This window comes from Vanellus vanellus, assembly GCF_965231255.1.
Source record: "Vanellus vanellus genome assembly, chromosome: 7".
Taxonomy (NCBI): Eukaryota; Metazoa; Chordata; class Aves; order Charadriiformes; family Charadriidae; genus Vanellus; species Vanellus vanellus.
The window spans coordinates 17,856,853-17,873,293 of NC_138912.1; the positions used below are offsets into that span (position 1 = coordinate 17,856,853).

The 16,441-nt window shown below is 39.4% G+C and overlaps 1 protein-coding gene across 1 annotated transcript in view; it reads left to right on the forward strand.

The window, feature by feature from the left end:
- The first annotated feature begins 7,535 nt into the window (after positions 1–7,535).
- The window catches only part of BLNK (B cell linker), a 102,341-nt gene continuing 93,435 nt past the window's right edge, over positions 7,536–16,441 (forward strand). The window contains exons 1-2 of the mRNA XM_082486466.1: positions 7,536–7,613; positions 12,334–12,396. Of these exons, the coding sequence (XP_082342592.1) occupies positions 7,539–7,613; positions 12,334–12,396 (138 nt within the window). The 5' untranslated portion in view covers positions 7,536–7,538. The remainder of the gene's footprint in view (positions 7,614–12,333; positions 12,397–16,441) is intronic.

Below are 16,441 nucleotides of genomic sequence, written 5' to 3' on the forward strand. Positions count from 1 at the left end.
TTCTAATGAACAGTGTCGCTTTTGTAGCAGGTTGGGGTTTTATTACTGTTATATTTTATTGTACTAGTTAAAAACATGAATTTTTGAAAAGATAAAGAAAACTAGGTGCAAAATTCAGGTTACAAATAAATACATATGAGTATAAGTACATTTTTAATGCAGGGTTGGGTGTGGGAAAATCTCTCTAGAATAATGGCTGGATCTGTTGCTAGATTTAAGAGAAGGTCAAGCTAACAATCAAAAGCTATATAAAAAGATCTTAGAAGTGATAACAAAAGAGCAACTGTCCTTAAGACAATGTTTTTTATGCCACATGTCCAGCCTCCCTGACACAAAACAAGCAAACAAAGAAACCCTAGCATTTGGCAATAATTAAAAGTCAGCTGAAATGACATGCCCCAGGAATGGGTTGAAAAACAAGTGAAATAAAGAAAGAGGCCATATTTGTGCAGGAAACTGAAGATAGAGGAAGTGGCAGGTTTCAAATCAGCACACAATCGTAGTATCCTCGGTACAGCAACGGTGCTAACCACCCTTAGTAAGATTTTGAGGATCTGGGGTTTGTTTTTTGTGGGTTTTGTTCTCTTCCATTTGAGGCTTCTTTGGGTTTGGGTCTTTCGCGATCACAAGAAGGAAATGCATTTTAGAGTTACTGTTTAGGGCTATGCGGAGGGACACTTCAATTAAGCAATGCAAATAGATGGTTTTTTGTTCTTTACCATGAACTGTTAATTATTTTTCAGTTACATAGTCTAGATGACAGAATCCTCCAATACATTTTATATTGACTTGTGAGATAGCTGCTTAAGGAAGTTCTATAGATTACTGCTCTGTCCTACAATTTGAAACAAACAGTACACAACGAACGCAACACGCAGTCGGTAAAACTGAAAAGATACCATTTACTGGAGAAAAAACAAAAACCAAAACCCAAAAAAAAACCCACCACCAAACCAGAAGAACAGACACCTACAAAACCCACACACTCATTTTGTAACATTAAAGCTTTCATAACATTTGGGAAATCATTAAGGCTTCCTATGGTTCTCCCTGTTACAGTACTAAATCATATCAGAGAAAAAAGGATGGAAGAAAACACTAGGACAGAACATAAGGAGATTTGCAAAGACCCATGAAACATTTAGGCAGGCAGAGTTCCCTTTGGCCTCTGAAAGACTCCCTAATTGACTTATTTAAATCATAAAAAATAATCTACGTCAGTCACAAAGGGAACTCAAGACTCTCGAACTTCATTTCCATGCCTCTTATAATTGGCTGGCATCATAGGGAAAAAAAAAATTGAAATGCAATTACAACTCAAAAAACAACACTACATGTTGCCACTGCTGGAGTATATGTTGTCATATGGAACCAGTTATAGCTCCTAAACTCCACTTCTGCAAAACCGGGAAAATTTTGTTGAGTCTGTCACTTTCTGTGTTACAACCAAGTTCTGAGATAGGTCAAACCATTACAAAAGTTATTATGAATTTGGCATTACAGTTTTATTATTGTAAGAACAGATGTCAGTGTTAAGCAATACAGCATTGCTGTATAAAAAGAAGTGATTTCGAATACCTTCTTGTAGCATGATTTTTAGAATTTCAACAAGAACTTACAGAAAACAAATGTTGAAAACCAAAAAGCAATTTAATTACATAGGCACATGCCAGAATGCAATTAAGCCAAATCATCTTAAGCACAAAAATGTTTCTGCAGACAGTAACTTTTCAAGAAACTCCTTCCCTTAGTACTTATCTGTGGCACCATTCGAAAAACCTGTGATGCTTCTCTCACTTACAGGTTCATCCACAGTCCATGCAAGTCACTGTGGCTCCTGAAATATTAGTAAGAGAAAAACAGACGGAATTACAGATCCACACCTTAGTGGGGACAAAGAGAACAAATAACAAATAAGAGAGAAAACTGAAGTATTTAATTAGTCTTCACAGAAAAGATTGTTACCAGATGCTTCGTTTTCATAGCAGCCACAGCAGGATTTGAATATTTATTACCAATTTTAAGGTGGATTAGAAATTTAAATAAGAATGGCATAATGATATTCTCAATACAGATTATGTAAAAAACTATCCAAAGCATTATCCTTGAACTCTGAGTGATATGAATTCAGCACATAATGTAGGTCAGTAAAATGACAGTAGCTAAAGAAGGGCAAACATCAGTCCTTTAAGATAAGAGGGAAAGGAGGACGGGGAACTACAGAACAGTCAGCCCAACTTCAGTTCTCACAAATATGCTAAAGCAAACATTGGGCCTCAATATACTTATAAATTGTTTGTTTAATACTGCAGTAAAAACTGACTTGTCAAGAACAAACAGCATCAAATCAGTCTCATTTCCTTCCTTGACATGATAGCTACCTAGTAGATAAGGGACCCAAAGTACATATTATGACTAAGGCTTCTGATGTGGTCCCACATAAAAATCATCACACACAAACTAGAGAAATGTGATAAAAGTACCGTATATTGTAAGTGCTCACCCGACTTACATTGCGAAGACATCTGTGAATCATGTTTCAAACTCAGTGGGTGTCCCATAGGAATTTGTTCTGGCCTTAATCGTATTCAGTATTTTGTTAATAACATGGATGTTGAATAACAAGCACACTTCTAAAGTACGTTGGGATATCCCTGAGACAGAAGCGGTTACCACGGGATAAAGAATAGTATACTGGGACCAGTTTGGCCACCCTCTTTTTCAAACTGAAGAGAGTGCTGAGAACAAAAAGACTAAACAAGACAATCATTACCTATGAAGAAATGCTAAGGAAACTGGGTTTACTTCTTCAGGAAAGAGAGGACATCTAGGTTCAGCCGCTTTTGTGCTTAGACAACAATTAGCCTTATCAATGGGCACCTTCTCTTGCACCCTCCAGCAGTATAGCACAGAATTCTTAGAATTCTTCCTCCTGCTGTGCCACCCAAGGATGTGGTGAACCTGATGCTACCCCAAGGACTCATAGGTAGAAAAAGGGGTTACCAAACTGATTTCCAAAACTGAGCCAATTTGCGGTAGTTGTATTTGATCCTGCCTCTCTGCTGAAGCCCTGCCTAGCTCTCCCAAGCTCTCTTCCAGACCACACGACTTCTGTCGAGTCTGTTATTTTTATTTCCTGTTAAATAAAAAAAAAAAAAAGAAAAAGACAATTAGCAAAGTTTTATCAACCTTCTAGGCAGATAGCTGTAAGTAAGCCTTCATCTTCCAATGTTCTCTGTAAACTTATTCAGCCTATGACACTCTTCCGGCTTTTTACTTTAAGAATGTTTCTCTCCCACCCACCATGAATGCCAAGCCTGTCAATCACACTAACAACAACAAAATACATATGGGACAGTTTAAGGAGGAAGAGCAGGCAGACGTGAGAAACTGCTCCTTTAACTTGTTTGGAATCAATTCCAACATGCATGCCCGGGAGAAGGAAAATGAGTATATGGTAAGTCATGTTCCTTTTATTATTTTTTATAAAATGTGAAAAAAAAAAAAGAACAAAAAACAAAAAACAAAACAACAGTGACAATGGCTCATATTTTATATACAGTAATACTTGATGGAGCTATTTTGCTCAAGTATATTTTCCCCGAGAGCAGTATTCTAGGGTTATATCCAGTAATGTAAGTTGCACGCAGCTGCTACGGGTTTTTGCAAAGCAGAGCTTGACTTTGAATGTTTTGAAATAATGGAATACATTTCGTGCTTATGTTCTTGAAAATATATAGTAGTATTTAGTAAAAAATAGCAGTGGTATGATCTAGGAATCAGGTTTTATGCTGTTTATTAACAATTTCTATGAAATCACAAATTGAAAGCTTAGTTTATGAAACTCCAAGGAGCTGCAGCCTGTAGAAACACGCCTCGTATGTGGCTTGCACATTCCAGACTGTAGGAAAAAAAAATCATTCAAATATAAACTGTAACAATGTGTTAACTCTGCTTTATGTACGGGTTATGTAGGAGAATGACTTTCTTCTATTTAGAGGTCAAATTACCTGGTGTATAAAATGCACACATTAACTAAGATTCCTCTGAAATTTTGTAGTTCTCAAGTACTAGATGTCATTTTTGCTAAGGGGTCCAGAAAAAGGAAATTTCTTAATATACAGAATCAGACTTCTGCCTTTTTTTGACAAGTGAAATTGTAAATAGTACGGATGAAAAGTGTTGATGTCTCCAGTTAGATACATTTAAAATAACAGATTACACTCTGCACATGTACCCAGACACAGTTTTAAGTCTGCCAGTGTCCAAGCCAGATCAAGAGGCTCCGAGGGAATATTGCAGTAGCCCAAGGCTCGTGTTGGTTCTCATTCAGGTCTCTATGACCTGCTTGAAAGTTATGTGTAGGCACCTGGCCGTTTCAAAAGAAACAGCATCTATCTGGAAGCCTCAATATTCTGCTCAAGGATCCCCCCACCACAGCCCACACAGCCCACACGTATTCAAGTGCATATATTTACTTGGATTGCCATGAAAGGTTGAATACTGCATAGGGTAACTAGGAATATAAGGGCACTAAGTAGAATTGGTAACCAAATCTGGGGTCCTCCTAACCAAGAATTCTTGAAATAATCCCCTTGAGGGTAGTGGAAAGTAAGTGGAAGTGCATGATCATATTCTCCATTTTTTGCTGCACACACTTGAGGATAGAAAACTACAGCATTGATCCAGCCAACATCGATATCAGCATTGAGAGATTAGCTACAGGATCCCAGATGAGCCTCCCCACATCCCTGTTTTTTTAATTAGTTGTTGTCATCATTTTTAATCTAACTAAAACACAAATGGCAAAACATTTCTTGCAAGCTACAGTCCCCATGGTTCAACCACCTCTGCTACAGCCCCTTTGGGAACACAAGGCTGAACGTGACCTTCCCAATAGATCTCTGTCTCATTCAGTGGAGAGAGGTGAACGGCACAAACGTTGGCCTCTTGAGAGCACTCTCCTGAAAACCCAGAATACAAATTAAGGCAATGTCAACACAGGCAATGATAGGAGAACTAGCCAAAAGTTAGTGTTGTGGAGAGCAATCAGAGAGAAGCCAGGCGGGAGAAGAGGGAGGCCTGGGCACAGCAGGGTGGGCGAGCTGGCAGGGCAGAGCTTCGGCTCACCCTGCACACTACCAGGGGTGTGGGGACGTAACAGCGGAGGGCAGCGGGCAGCAAGGAGCAGCTCCTTGCACACCAGTATTTCTGAAAATGCTAGTGGCCTACTGGGCCACGGTGAGAAGAGGAGCAGGTACTGCTGGCAGCACACACTGAATTGCAAAATCCTTAAGGCACTCTTTTTAATCTGCCTTTGAGATGTTCTGAACTAGAACTGCTTACACCTACTCAGTAACCAAACTCAGCCTGCACTGCAGAAATAACGCCGTTGCTGTGCTTCACTTTCTTCATGTTTCACATCTGATGCCATCTGTTATTTTGTTGTTTCCCCTAAGCAACCATTAAACTGGTAACTCACACATACCTCCCACCCAGCTGCTTCCCACCTCCACCATACATGAAGACCCTACAACAGACACAATTACTCCTGCACTCAAACTAGGCAAACAAAATTTCTTAAGGAATACATGTGACTCTCTTCTGTTCCTGCACACAATGGAAAAGAGTACCGCTCCCTCTGGTCATCCAGGGAGATGTTGTTCCCCTTGGAACAACTCGCAGCCAAAACAGTATGAAATTCAGCATAACTTTTCTTATAGCGTGCACGGCCAGGCACTTGAAGATTATTCTGAGGAGGCAAAGTTTAAGATGTAAAGGTTTCTATCTCAATTCTGCATTTCTGACATTCCAGGAGCTGAGTTTTGCCAGATTCAATGTTCTGCAAAGCCACAAGATAGTGAAGAGTTAAGAGTATTCACTGGCAACAACTGACCTGTCGGTCAATCTAACAGCAAAAATACACACAGGAAAATTTGAAGGATAGCAGATGAGACATTTCAACTTAGATGAAATCCATGAACATGTGCCCCAAATCCATTTTGCACTGGGAAATAAAACAGGAAGAGTAATCGGAAAGCAGAATATAACATTCCTTAGTTTCTGGCCTTTTATGGAAGCTTTCCTATTTCTCCTCTTGCGGTGACTCAGAACTGCTGAGCAAAATAATCTGAGTTTGTTTCAGCAGCTGCATCTTTGTAATTTTATTGCCCATTCTACAAAGCAACAGCTCTCAAGCTTTTCCCCCTTGCTCCATTTTAGAATATGCTCCCTGCCCCCTTCTCCAATTTAAGAATTGCGTACGCTGCTCCTCTCAAACTGGAAGTGTATTCTGTGTTAGAGGTGAAGAGGCAGAGAAGGGCTGTGACTGGGGCAGGGATGCAGCTCACGGGAGATGGCTGGACAGGGATGGGGCTGGGAAGGGGCAGAAGGGCCCATCCTGAGCCGCCTCAGCTCTGCTCCCTCTTGACTCCATCTGAGCCTCAGGCCCCACTGAAAACATCTGTCTTCCTCCTCCTGCAGACCAGGAGCGATCCCTGGCTGTGCTTGCCCAGTCCATTGTGCACGTCCCTCCTTAATGGATAACAGTCACGGCTCCAAATTTGGGAATCATTGGTGTAACGTATGTGGTATATATGCACGCAGCACATGTAGAAACCATATTCAGACCAGTAAGTCCCCGAGTTCAGACTGGTTGGAGACTGGGAGAATACTATGGCAGTCTTACACGCTTGCCCTGTTTCTGTAGAGTTTCCCAGGTAGCTCACTTCTGACCACAGTTAGAAAAGAAGACGCTGGTCTGGATGAGCTTATGGTCTGACTCAGTACAAGCATTTTATGTTAGCCCTACCTTTTGAAAAGATAACGTAGCACTGGAATGGACTTGTTGACAATTTGTTCTTTAACAGTAATAATAGTTACAGGAGAAAAAAACAAACAAAACCAAAAAAAAAACCCCACCCAGAACTTTAGATCGTACATCACCAAATTCAGTGATTTTTTTAAGCCCAAAAGTATGATGCCCAGACGTGACATAAAGAGTGAGATTATATGATGAGACAATATGGAAGTAAAAGTTCTGCAACTGAGCTCTATTTTTTCTGTCTAAACACCACAGCACAACATGGCAAAACCCACAAGCAAGTCAAATGCATTCTGAAGGCAGATCCAAGCAACTGGATCAAGGAGTTCAAGGTAGGCAAGAGAAAGCTATCACTAATTTTTTTTTGTAATAGAGATGAAAAATAGTTTCCATATTTAAACATCTGAGATGCTGGTGACTCAAATATTTGATACACTGATTTTCAGCAGAATTTGTTTAACTGATTTCAGTAATGACAGATATTTGCATATGTAGATATGATAACTCAGTTTCCTTATACTGGAAAGAGTCTCTCATAGAAGAATATTGGTACTTCCTAAATCACCCTTTATAGGCGTTCACTTTAAGTGAGCAAACAGGAAAAAAGTTGCAAAAAGGACTTCCTCCTAGGATTTCTACAGCAGCTCAGTAAAAAGCAGTGAAGCAACAGTTCAGTGTTACTCTTATAGAACAAGTCTTTCTCACAGACAGCAACATGGCCACAAAACTACCATCTCAAGAAGAATTTGAGAACTGGACAGCTTTTCAAGTTGCAGATCTCCTAAGACAGGTACTGAATATATACATAACACTTTAGACAGTCCAGTCTGTATTCAGCTAGCAGAAACTCTTACTGGATTTACTTTTGAAAAACAGATATCTTGTCCTAAATCTAGCACAGATATTCAAAAGTACTGAAAATAGATTAGTCAGCAATTGTCACCCCCAGGAAGTTACTAATATTAAGTAAGTTTCTTGGTTCTCTCCTGTTTTTTATAGAAATTTAATTCATGGTAGAAGCTGCTAGCTAAGATCTCCTACGTGGCAAATCATATAAAAATGTTTGCTCACAGGGATATTTCTTATAATAGAAAAGCTATTTTATGCCCCAATTTATTTCCTGCTGGGAAGAAATAACCATTTCACTGAAAGCGGGTCTAGATTTTATTTATGAATATTGCTTTAAAATTTACAGCTTGTCGATAAGAATCTCCTGTTCATCTTTTCTTCTCAATTCATATATATCCCCAGTAGTTGCTAGATGTTGCTTAATTTTAAGGTACTTGAGCTTTTTTTTTTAATCATTCCTCCATCTGCTTGTACTTTTCTTAGTTCTGCAATCTTCTTTCTAGTATATGTATAATAACCTTAATTGCACAAAATATTCCAAGCTTGTCTTCAGTCATCCTTCCACTACTTGAATGATCTCCTCCCAGATACGTAAAATATATCCTCCATGATAAATATTTTTTTTTATGTCAGATTTTTCCTTGTAACATGGAATACTAAGACTCAGGTTTTAGACTTCTACCTGTAACTTACACAATAAAGTCCATTCACTGCATTTTGATATATAGTCTCATTTTAGATTCCTTTTGGCCTTTTTTTGAATGCATATTTCTCTATATAATTTTATATATAGGATTTTTATGTCTTGTGTTCATCCTTCTTCTAACTGTAGAAGCACCAATCTTTTCTGGTATCTGCTTTACACCAACAGTGAGAATTTATTGTCATTAAAGTCTCTCATCCTTTTTAGTTGAAAAAGCCTACAACCTTTTTCAAGGAAAATAATAGTGTTATGAAATGTTTCTACAAGAGTTCCATTTGTAGCTACATAAAAAGTAGGCCAAAGTTTAAAATGTTCTTTTTTTATTATTTCTCCATTTTGCCTTGTGTGTAAATATGTATGCTCATGCGTGTACAATTAAAAAAAAAAAAAAACACACAACCACACAACAGTTTTACAATGCAGATGTGTCACAGGTGGACCATCGTCCCTATGTTGAGAAAGCTAACCTGTTCCATGGAATTAATTCATACCATAATGATAATGTATCAGTTAAACTGCAAACTTACTACTGTGAACACCTACTCAGAGGATTAATTAGCTCAAAGCCTTTCAGCTTAAAGGAAATCAGACTAATGAATTGAAGATATAATGATTTTAAAGTACCCTGTAATTCTACAGAATACAAGACAGAAAATTAACAACAATTGTTCAACAACTTGGAGGCTTCCAGGGAACTTTCAGCAGGCACGCCGTAACTACTGGCTTCATACTTGTTAAGAGAGACTCTTCCAACTTTATAAAAAGCTGTTAATGCCTATGCTTACACCCACACCACTGATTAAAGTAGCTAAGTGATCTAATTACTACAGTATAACCAGCATTAAGTGCTTGGCCTTTCTGCCTCCCAAAGACCAGCACTGGGGAGCAGCAGCCGTTTGCCTGTGGCCACCACGTACGGACCTGTTCAGCTCGGGCCATCGCAGCCTGGGCACCAGGTACTGCCATCCTTCCCAGGGGCAGCCAATGTGCCGGGGGGCTGCGCTGGATCCCCCCCACCCAGAGACCGGGCATACACATACAGGAACCCTAAAATAATGCTGTCAAGGTTGCAGAAGTAAGCACTCAATGTTAAAAGTGCCAGAAGTGGGATTAGCTCTATAACTTGAATTTGCCCCCTTTTACATACACATTATGATAGTCTGTATTTTCTTCTTCATGTGCTGCCTTTTCCATTCGCAAAAATTGCCTCTTTCAATGCAGAGAAACCTATATGTTTTGTGCATTACTCTGTGCCGTTACAGAAATCGTAAGGTGCACAAGGCCAGGGCTTGCTGGAAAAGAGAGAATGAATTCATGGTAACGTTGATTCAATTCTGCCTTGAAACACCAGATTCTGTCACTGCCCCAGCTCAGCATTTTTACCTGAAGCCATGCAAGTCACCCAGAAAAAACATGACATTTCCCAAGTGCTTGACTTGAAATTCCAGGCTCCGATTTGCAGAAGTGGTGAGAGGCGAGAGCTGCAACCACAGCGGCAGCTCTGCTCAGAAGGTAAAAATACCAAAATATTGAATATGCAAATATACATGTATATCTCACAGAGCCTAAATAGCTGTAGTTAGGCATCCAAACCCACTGGATGCTGTATGAGTTTTATTTCTCGTGCACCTCAACTCCCCTTACTAAGAGTGTTTTCACCTCATAGGGTGGTTTTAGAAAAAGCAGTTAATGTTTCTGAAGCACTCGAACAATTTTAAGAAGAGTGCTGTAGAACAGCTCAGAACAACAACAACAGAAAAATCATTCTGGGTTCAGACAAGGTTTGCATACTGTGCAGTACAGCTGTACAAGATAGCAGATGAGCAGTAAGCACTGAACAGAACACAACATATTGAACAGCAGTTCAGCTTTTATGTGCTGTGACTGAGGCTGGGTCTTCTAGAAGAGGCATACTGAGGCTGGTGCCATAATATATACGTACAAGGCATATGCACATATGTACAGTGCGATTTTAGCATTTCCTTAACAGTCTTCATGATGTTTCCAAAACAGATTTGTGTGTGTCATAAGTACAGAAGTTATTAACTAGTCATTCTGCAAAGTGTTTCCTGCCTCATGAAAGTCATTTTGTAGAAAATCAATAACTTCACTACTAAAAAATGATTAACCCTATTGATTTTGCTTTTCTTCCTCATAAATAAGTGAGGATAATAATGGAAATCTGTTAGCCATGTGCATGTACTTCCCTGTTACCTTGCATCTGTGCTATAATTGCAACAACACAGATATTCCATCTTGCATTCAGAGTTGAGCTGCTTGGTCTCCATTTGCCATGTGGCCTAGTCCCTCTCGTCAGTACTGATCTTAATGCTACAGAGCTAACGTATTCATAAGAATATGGGAGGTTCAGTGGTCATCACTAAACACCAGTAGTGAGACATCTGCTTGTCCGATAAGCTAACCACGTAAAAAGATCAAATTTTCCCTTAGACAGAAGTTATGTGCTTGATTAATAGCATAAGGCAAAGCACAAAAGCAGCTCATCACAGCCAATAACTAGAGATAGAGCCAATAACCAGAAATAGATAGGCAAAAGCCAAGAGCAGAAACTGTGCGTTACCTTGATTCTTTACTCTCCAGCAACATCAGCGCAACTGATGGCAAATTAATACACCCTACGACCGACCATTGGTCCAAAACCCACAGCAACCCCCTCCTTTGAGTTGTGATCTATTCTGTATGGCAAACAAGCAGCACTCTCCCAATCACAGTATAAATGAAAAATTTATAAACTCAAGCATATTGGCTTATAGGCCAAACAAACTGTCTGAATATGACCAAATAAATATGAAGTTTTCATGTCAAAAAAGTAGATAAAATACACTTTGAATGTTTTCAAGCATGATCAGTTTTAAGTATTCTAGAAATAATTACATTAGAAAAGCCACAGAAATATTTATATGAGAACAATTTATTTGCACTAATATTTCTCTGTCAGTGTCTGAGTTGGTCATTACTGCTACAGAAATTTACAGCTAAGCATTACAAGTACTAAAACTCACTTCAAGAGTACATCCTTAAAGAAAAGATTTCTAAACTTTTTCCCACTTTCCATGCAAAACAGTGTAATTTCTTTGAAAAGTCAGGCTAAACCATCTAACACACAGTGAGATTTTTAGGACATCTTCAGCCCTGATCCGTTCCTTACTACTTTTTAACAAAGGAAATACAATGTGTCTACTTTTTTCCCCAAACTACTATTTGTTTTTTGTTGTAAAGAGATACTACTTCTGGACATTCCTGTTTCATTTTCATTTATAATCAACACCAACTTTCTTAAAAGACAGCACCACCACAACCATGTTACGGAAAAGAACCTGAATTCTTTCCAGTGATGCCCATCTATCACGGGAATCGCAAGACACGCTAAGCCCAAACATCTGCTGCTGAAGCCAAGCAGCAGCCAGCGCGTAGACAGGGTTGGTGAACAGGCACGTAACAGCAGAGCTTTCTCTTATGTAGCCTTCATTTTCCAACAGCCGGTGATATAACTGTCTCCTGAGGTGATCGCACGGCTACTGATGGACTTCTGTCACAAGCTACCTTTTAACCTGTTGCTAACGCTAGCCTCCTTTTATGTCATAGCAATTAAAGTCCCACAGTGTGTTTCTGTTGGGCTCCTTGTACCATTAAAGTTACATTTGATGCCCCATACTTTCTTCTTGTCTACCCCATTCATGATTTTATCGGCCCTTATCCCCTGTAATCCTTCTTCCTAAGAAACAGGTAATACTGTGTCTTATCTCTTATGTGGAAGTCACTACCTATTTCTTAGCATTACCGCTATTCTGCCCGACATTCTTTTTCTAATTATCCACGTCAAATAGTACAAAGATTTCCTCAACGCCAAGTATTTGAGCACGGAAATATTAATTATTTTGTTTACAAATGTCAAGTTTCATACTATTGTAATAATTCTATTTTTTTCTTACCTCAGTTTGGAATGCCTGAATCTGCTGTGGTTGTAGAAAAACTGGGCATGAATGGATCTCATTTCTTGGTAAGCAAATATTTCAAAAGACCTATCATTCAAGCGCATTTCGGCATGAGGCTTATATTCCTTACAGTGCCAGGAAATAATCTGCCATTGTGTTTCTTCATGCACACTTCACCCGTTTCTCCAATTTCCCATTTTAGCAGGTTAATTTACATCTCTGACTCAAGGAACCCTGCTGCGCAACAGAAATCCCAGCCAGCCCTTCTCCCCCTTCAGAGAAAGCACAGACATGTAGAATCGGCCGTTAGCACACAATGCAGGGAATGTCTCATGAAGTACAACCTAGCGGGGGTTGGGGTTCTTTTAAGAAAATATATATTTTAAAGCCTTTGTTCATGTAAAAGTTTTTCATAAAACTTGCATGATTAAGAACATTTACTAGTTCAGAATTCTACATGATTTTTACAATAAGACTTTACAGATACCAGGAACAACGCCTGAAAAAAAAACGTGATAACTTCCTTTGTAGACCTCTGTAGATTTTTGCATAAGAGTGTGCTTGATTGCAACTAATTAGAAGAGACGAATAGAATAGCACCCTGAACTGGGGCGATTCCTCTACCACTAATTCCATTTGTGTAGCTATTGAAGCACAAGACCTGTAAGATCTATTTTAAAGGTAAAATAATTGTTATAATGTATTTAGGCACTGCAGAGAAATTATGTTTGCGTGGCACTTCATTGCTCAACAAAGCTGTTTCCTGGATGCATCAGGAGTTGTATCTGCTGTTTACGTTAACAAGGGCACCAGTCCTGCAAAGTGGTTCATTAGACCGCAGCTACTCAGGCGCGTGCAGGTTCACTTTCTTTAAAACTGCATGGCCACAGAGTAAAACTGGGTTTTACTAACAATTCACGCTAGCACAGTTGGGCTAACAAAGCTGTCAAATACAGACTGACTCCTGCCCCATTCATGCATTATAAATTGAATCGCTAAAGGTGCTGTAATCTCCATTGCTGGATGTGAGGGAGTGAAGTTAAAGCTAAGGATGAACGCGTTGGCTTCTTCTGCCTGCAGCAAGTAAAACTGTTCAGCAGCACTGGAAAAGGATATGAGAAATATTTTCAGGCTTTAGTGGCAATCTAATCAAAACACAAGTGAAAAAAGCACGGGGAACAACGGATGATCTTTGGTGATGGTCTGTGATAGAAAAGCAGTATGATTAAAAATGAAAGCATTTGCTAGTATGTTCTCCAAACTACGTATTCTCTTTAGAACATCTTTAAAGATTATTTTGCATTGCAGGAAACATGGCGGTATGTGCGTGATACAATGAGCAACATCCATTTTTTATGGCACTGTAGAGAAAATGAGACAGGTCTCGCACACCGGTAGTAACCTTCCTACAGCTTTCATGTGTTCTTTAACTGAATTGTTCAGTAGCATTGTCAACGTGATAAATCTGTATATAAGGTATGCTTGAAACAGAATTAATTATGACAATACTAACAAAATGATGATTCCAGAACCTATATTTTGCTATCATTAATAGCAATATTTGAGTAACTACAATATGCTGTTCTCCAACGTACAAGCTAATACGTATGTTAACCTGAAACTAATTAAATCAATAGCCCACTTTTTTATTCCAAGCTCCTAGCTTAGTCTACAAGAAATCTATACTATTACAGTAATGAAAAGTTCCTTCTCTGTACAAGGTGTCTGATTTCGAAAGCACACCCTTAGTACATCCACCTTAACAATGTATCACGGAGTAACCGGATGGCCAAGGTACACACTTCCACTCAGAAAATCTGAATTTCTGTCTACACCACTTAAAGCGCGATTCCCTAACTGGATCTACTAGATTGAGTAGAGGTGTCTGGAAATCCAAAATTCCAAAATCCTGATTCTTTTATTCTGTCTGTTTATCACTTTCGGCAAGAACCTTAGGTTTTGCACCTCAGTTTATCATTCAGTTATAGGGGCATATGATTTACTTCACTACACTCTGCAAAGTCTTAATGGAAGTTTAATATCACCTTTGGCCATTGAGCTAAAAGTCACTAGAGAAAAGCTCGCCATCTATCACTAGACAGGAATGAAAAAAAAAAGAAAAACCAACCAACCCAAAACCCAAAAACACTTGAGCAAGCCTGATGCCATCCACTAGATAGGAGTGGTGGGTTTACCTTCACATATTAATAATTTACAAAAAGCAAATACAAGTTTACCCCTATACTTGGGCACACAGAGACACTATGCACATGTGTAGATCTCATGTGACGTATGTGCAGCATTTCTGTGTCTACCCAGTGTTAGATGGACAGTTAAATACAGGTCTGTCCTCCTCCTCACCATAAAACTCCTCCAGCCTGCCCCAAACCTCTGCTTCCCTGCCATGGCATTGACACCTTAAGCACATGCAGCGCAGGCTTTTTGTACTAGTGAGATACACCAAAATTTGGAGAGGCAGCACCCCTGTGGGGCGGGCAGCGTGCTGGCCCGCTGCTGCACCTCGCTGGAAGGTACGTTTCCTGGAGAGCAACACATGCGGGCAGTGTGCTGCACGTTTATCACAGCATATAGCCACCAACGCAGCAGATGTGTCTGTTTCCTGTGTGGTTTCAGCGCGGACATTCATCTTTTCAATTTTTCCAAAGAAAGAACATTGTCAGAAGATGGGAAATGCTGCAGAAAATAATTGCCCTAAAGCTCACCGCTTAACTAACACAAAACTTCTTGGGGGGGCCTTCCTGCACAACGCATCCTTCATGTCAAATGTAAATTGCATTTTATATGAAAGTGAATCAGAGGGATTTATCAATACTAAAGTCTTTTTGAAGTTTAAAATGTTCAAAGCTGAGTCATCCAGGCACTGTAGCCACATAATAAGTTGGCCACAACACCTTAAATCAATTTTGACTGGTTTCAGAATAGAAATAATCAACATTTATATGGTTGTTTCTTTGACTATTTCTTGTCTTTGAGCAGCTGAAAGAGAATCGCTTTTATAGCAATATTATATTCTGTTTTATAAACATACCGAATATCAAAATTGTCTCTTACAGGAAACAAAATTACATGCACCCTTACACTTCTGTGGTATCTAAAAACAAAAAAGGGTGGTATGTTAGATCTGAAGTGTACCGTGCGGTTTCATTTTTTATCAGTAGTACTATACTTGTGATAGTTATTCAATATGCAGGTCGCATCTGAATAATGCTAATCTAGCCCTAATGTGCAAATCAGCATTTTGCCACAGCTGCGTTGCACAGAGCATATTATATTCTCTCCTGCTTTTTAACGTCTGAACTTGCTACACTCCGCTCTTCAGTTCCCTCTAAGAGTAGGTTGCTTGTCTGATGTGTTTTTTTAAATTCTGTTTTGAATTCCCAGTGACAGATTGAAAAAGATATAAAAACCAGTGAATTTTGACTTGAACTTCAGAACTGAAAAAAGGTAGACTTTCTTACTGGGTTCGTACATAGAAATTTACTAAAAAATCTCAAACATAACAAAATGGTCAGACACTGATTCTAAACAACTTTTGTGTATTTCTCCTCTCTCTTGCTATTCCTAAACGTGTTTTGAATCGCATGGCTGGAATATGAGTGCCTTGGAGAAAACCAGTCTCATTTTCTTCACCAATACACTAGTGGGGCCTTTTTCAGTAACATTTAGAGAACGGAACCCGTGTCTTCCTGGGGGAGACTTGTGCCTCCCTGTCAGCACAAAACACTGCTGGAGTTTGCCAGGTTGAACTCACCAAGGCTGTACTTTGACATCCATTTATGTCAGCACTGCTACTGGAAAAAAGCAAGCATCGCCTCACTTGGATGCTCCTTCCCATCTCTGCAGTGCAGAAGCAGCAGAGGGGAGAGGACAGGAACCACATCTGCTTTCTCTAGTGACCACAACGACCAAACACACCACACCTAGAGCTCCTCTGTTGCTACGTGAACGCTGCAGAGTCCCACAAGACCTAAATCAGTTCTCCAGTTTCAGCTAAGAGAGTGTTTCCCAACACTGCGAGCGGTATTTTAGCAGCATGGGGTAGGGAAATAGATGGAAGGACAGATTAAAATTGGTTTTGGCTGCTCGGGC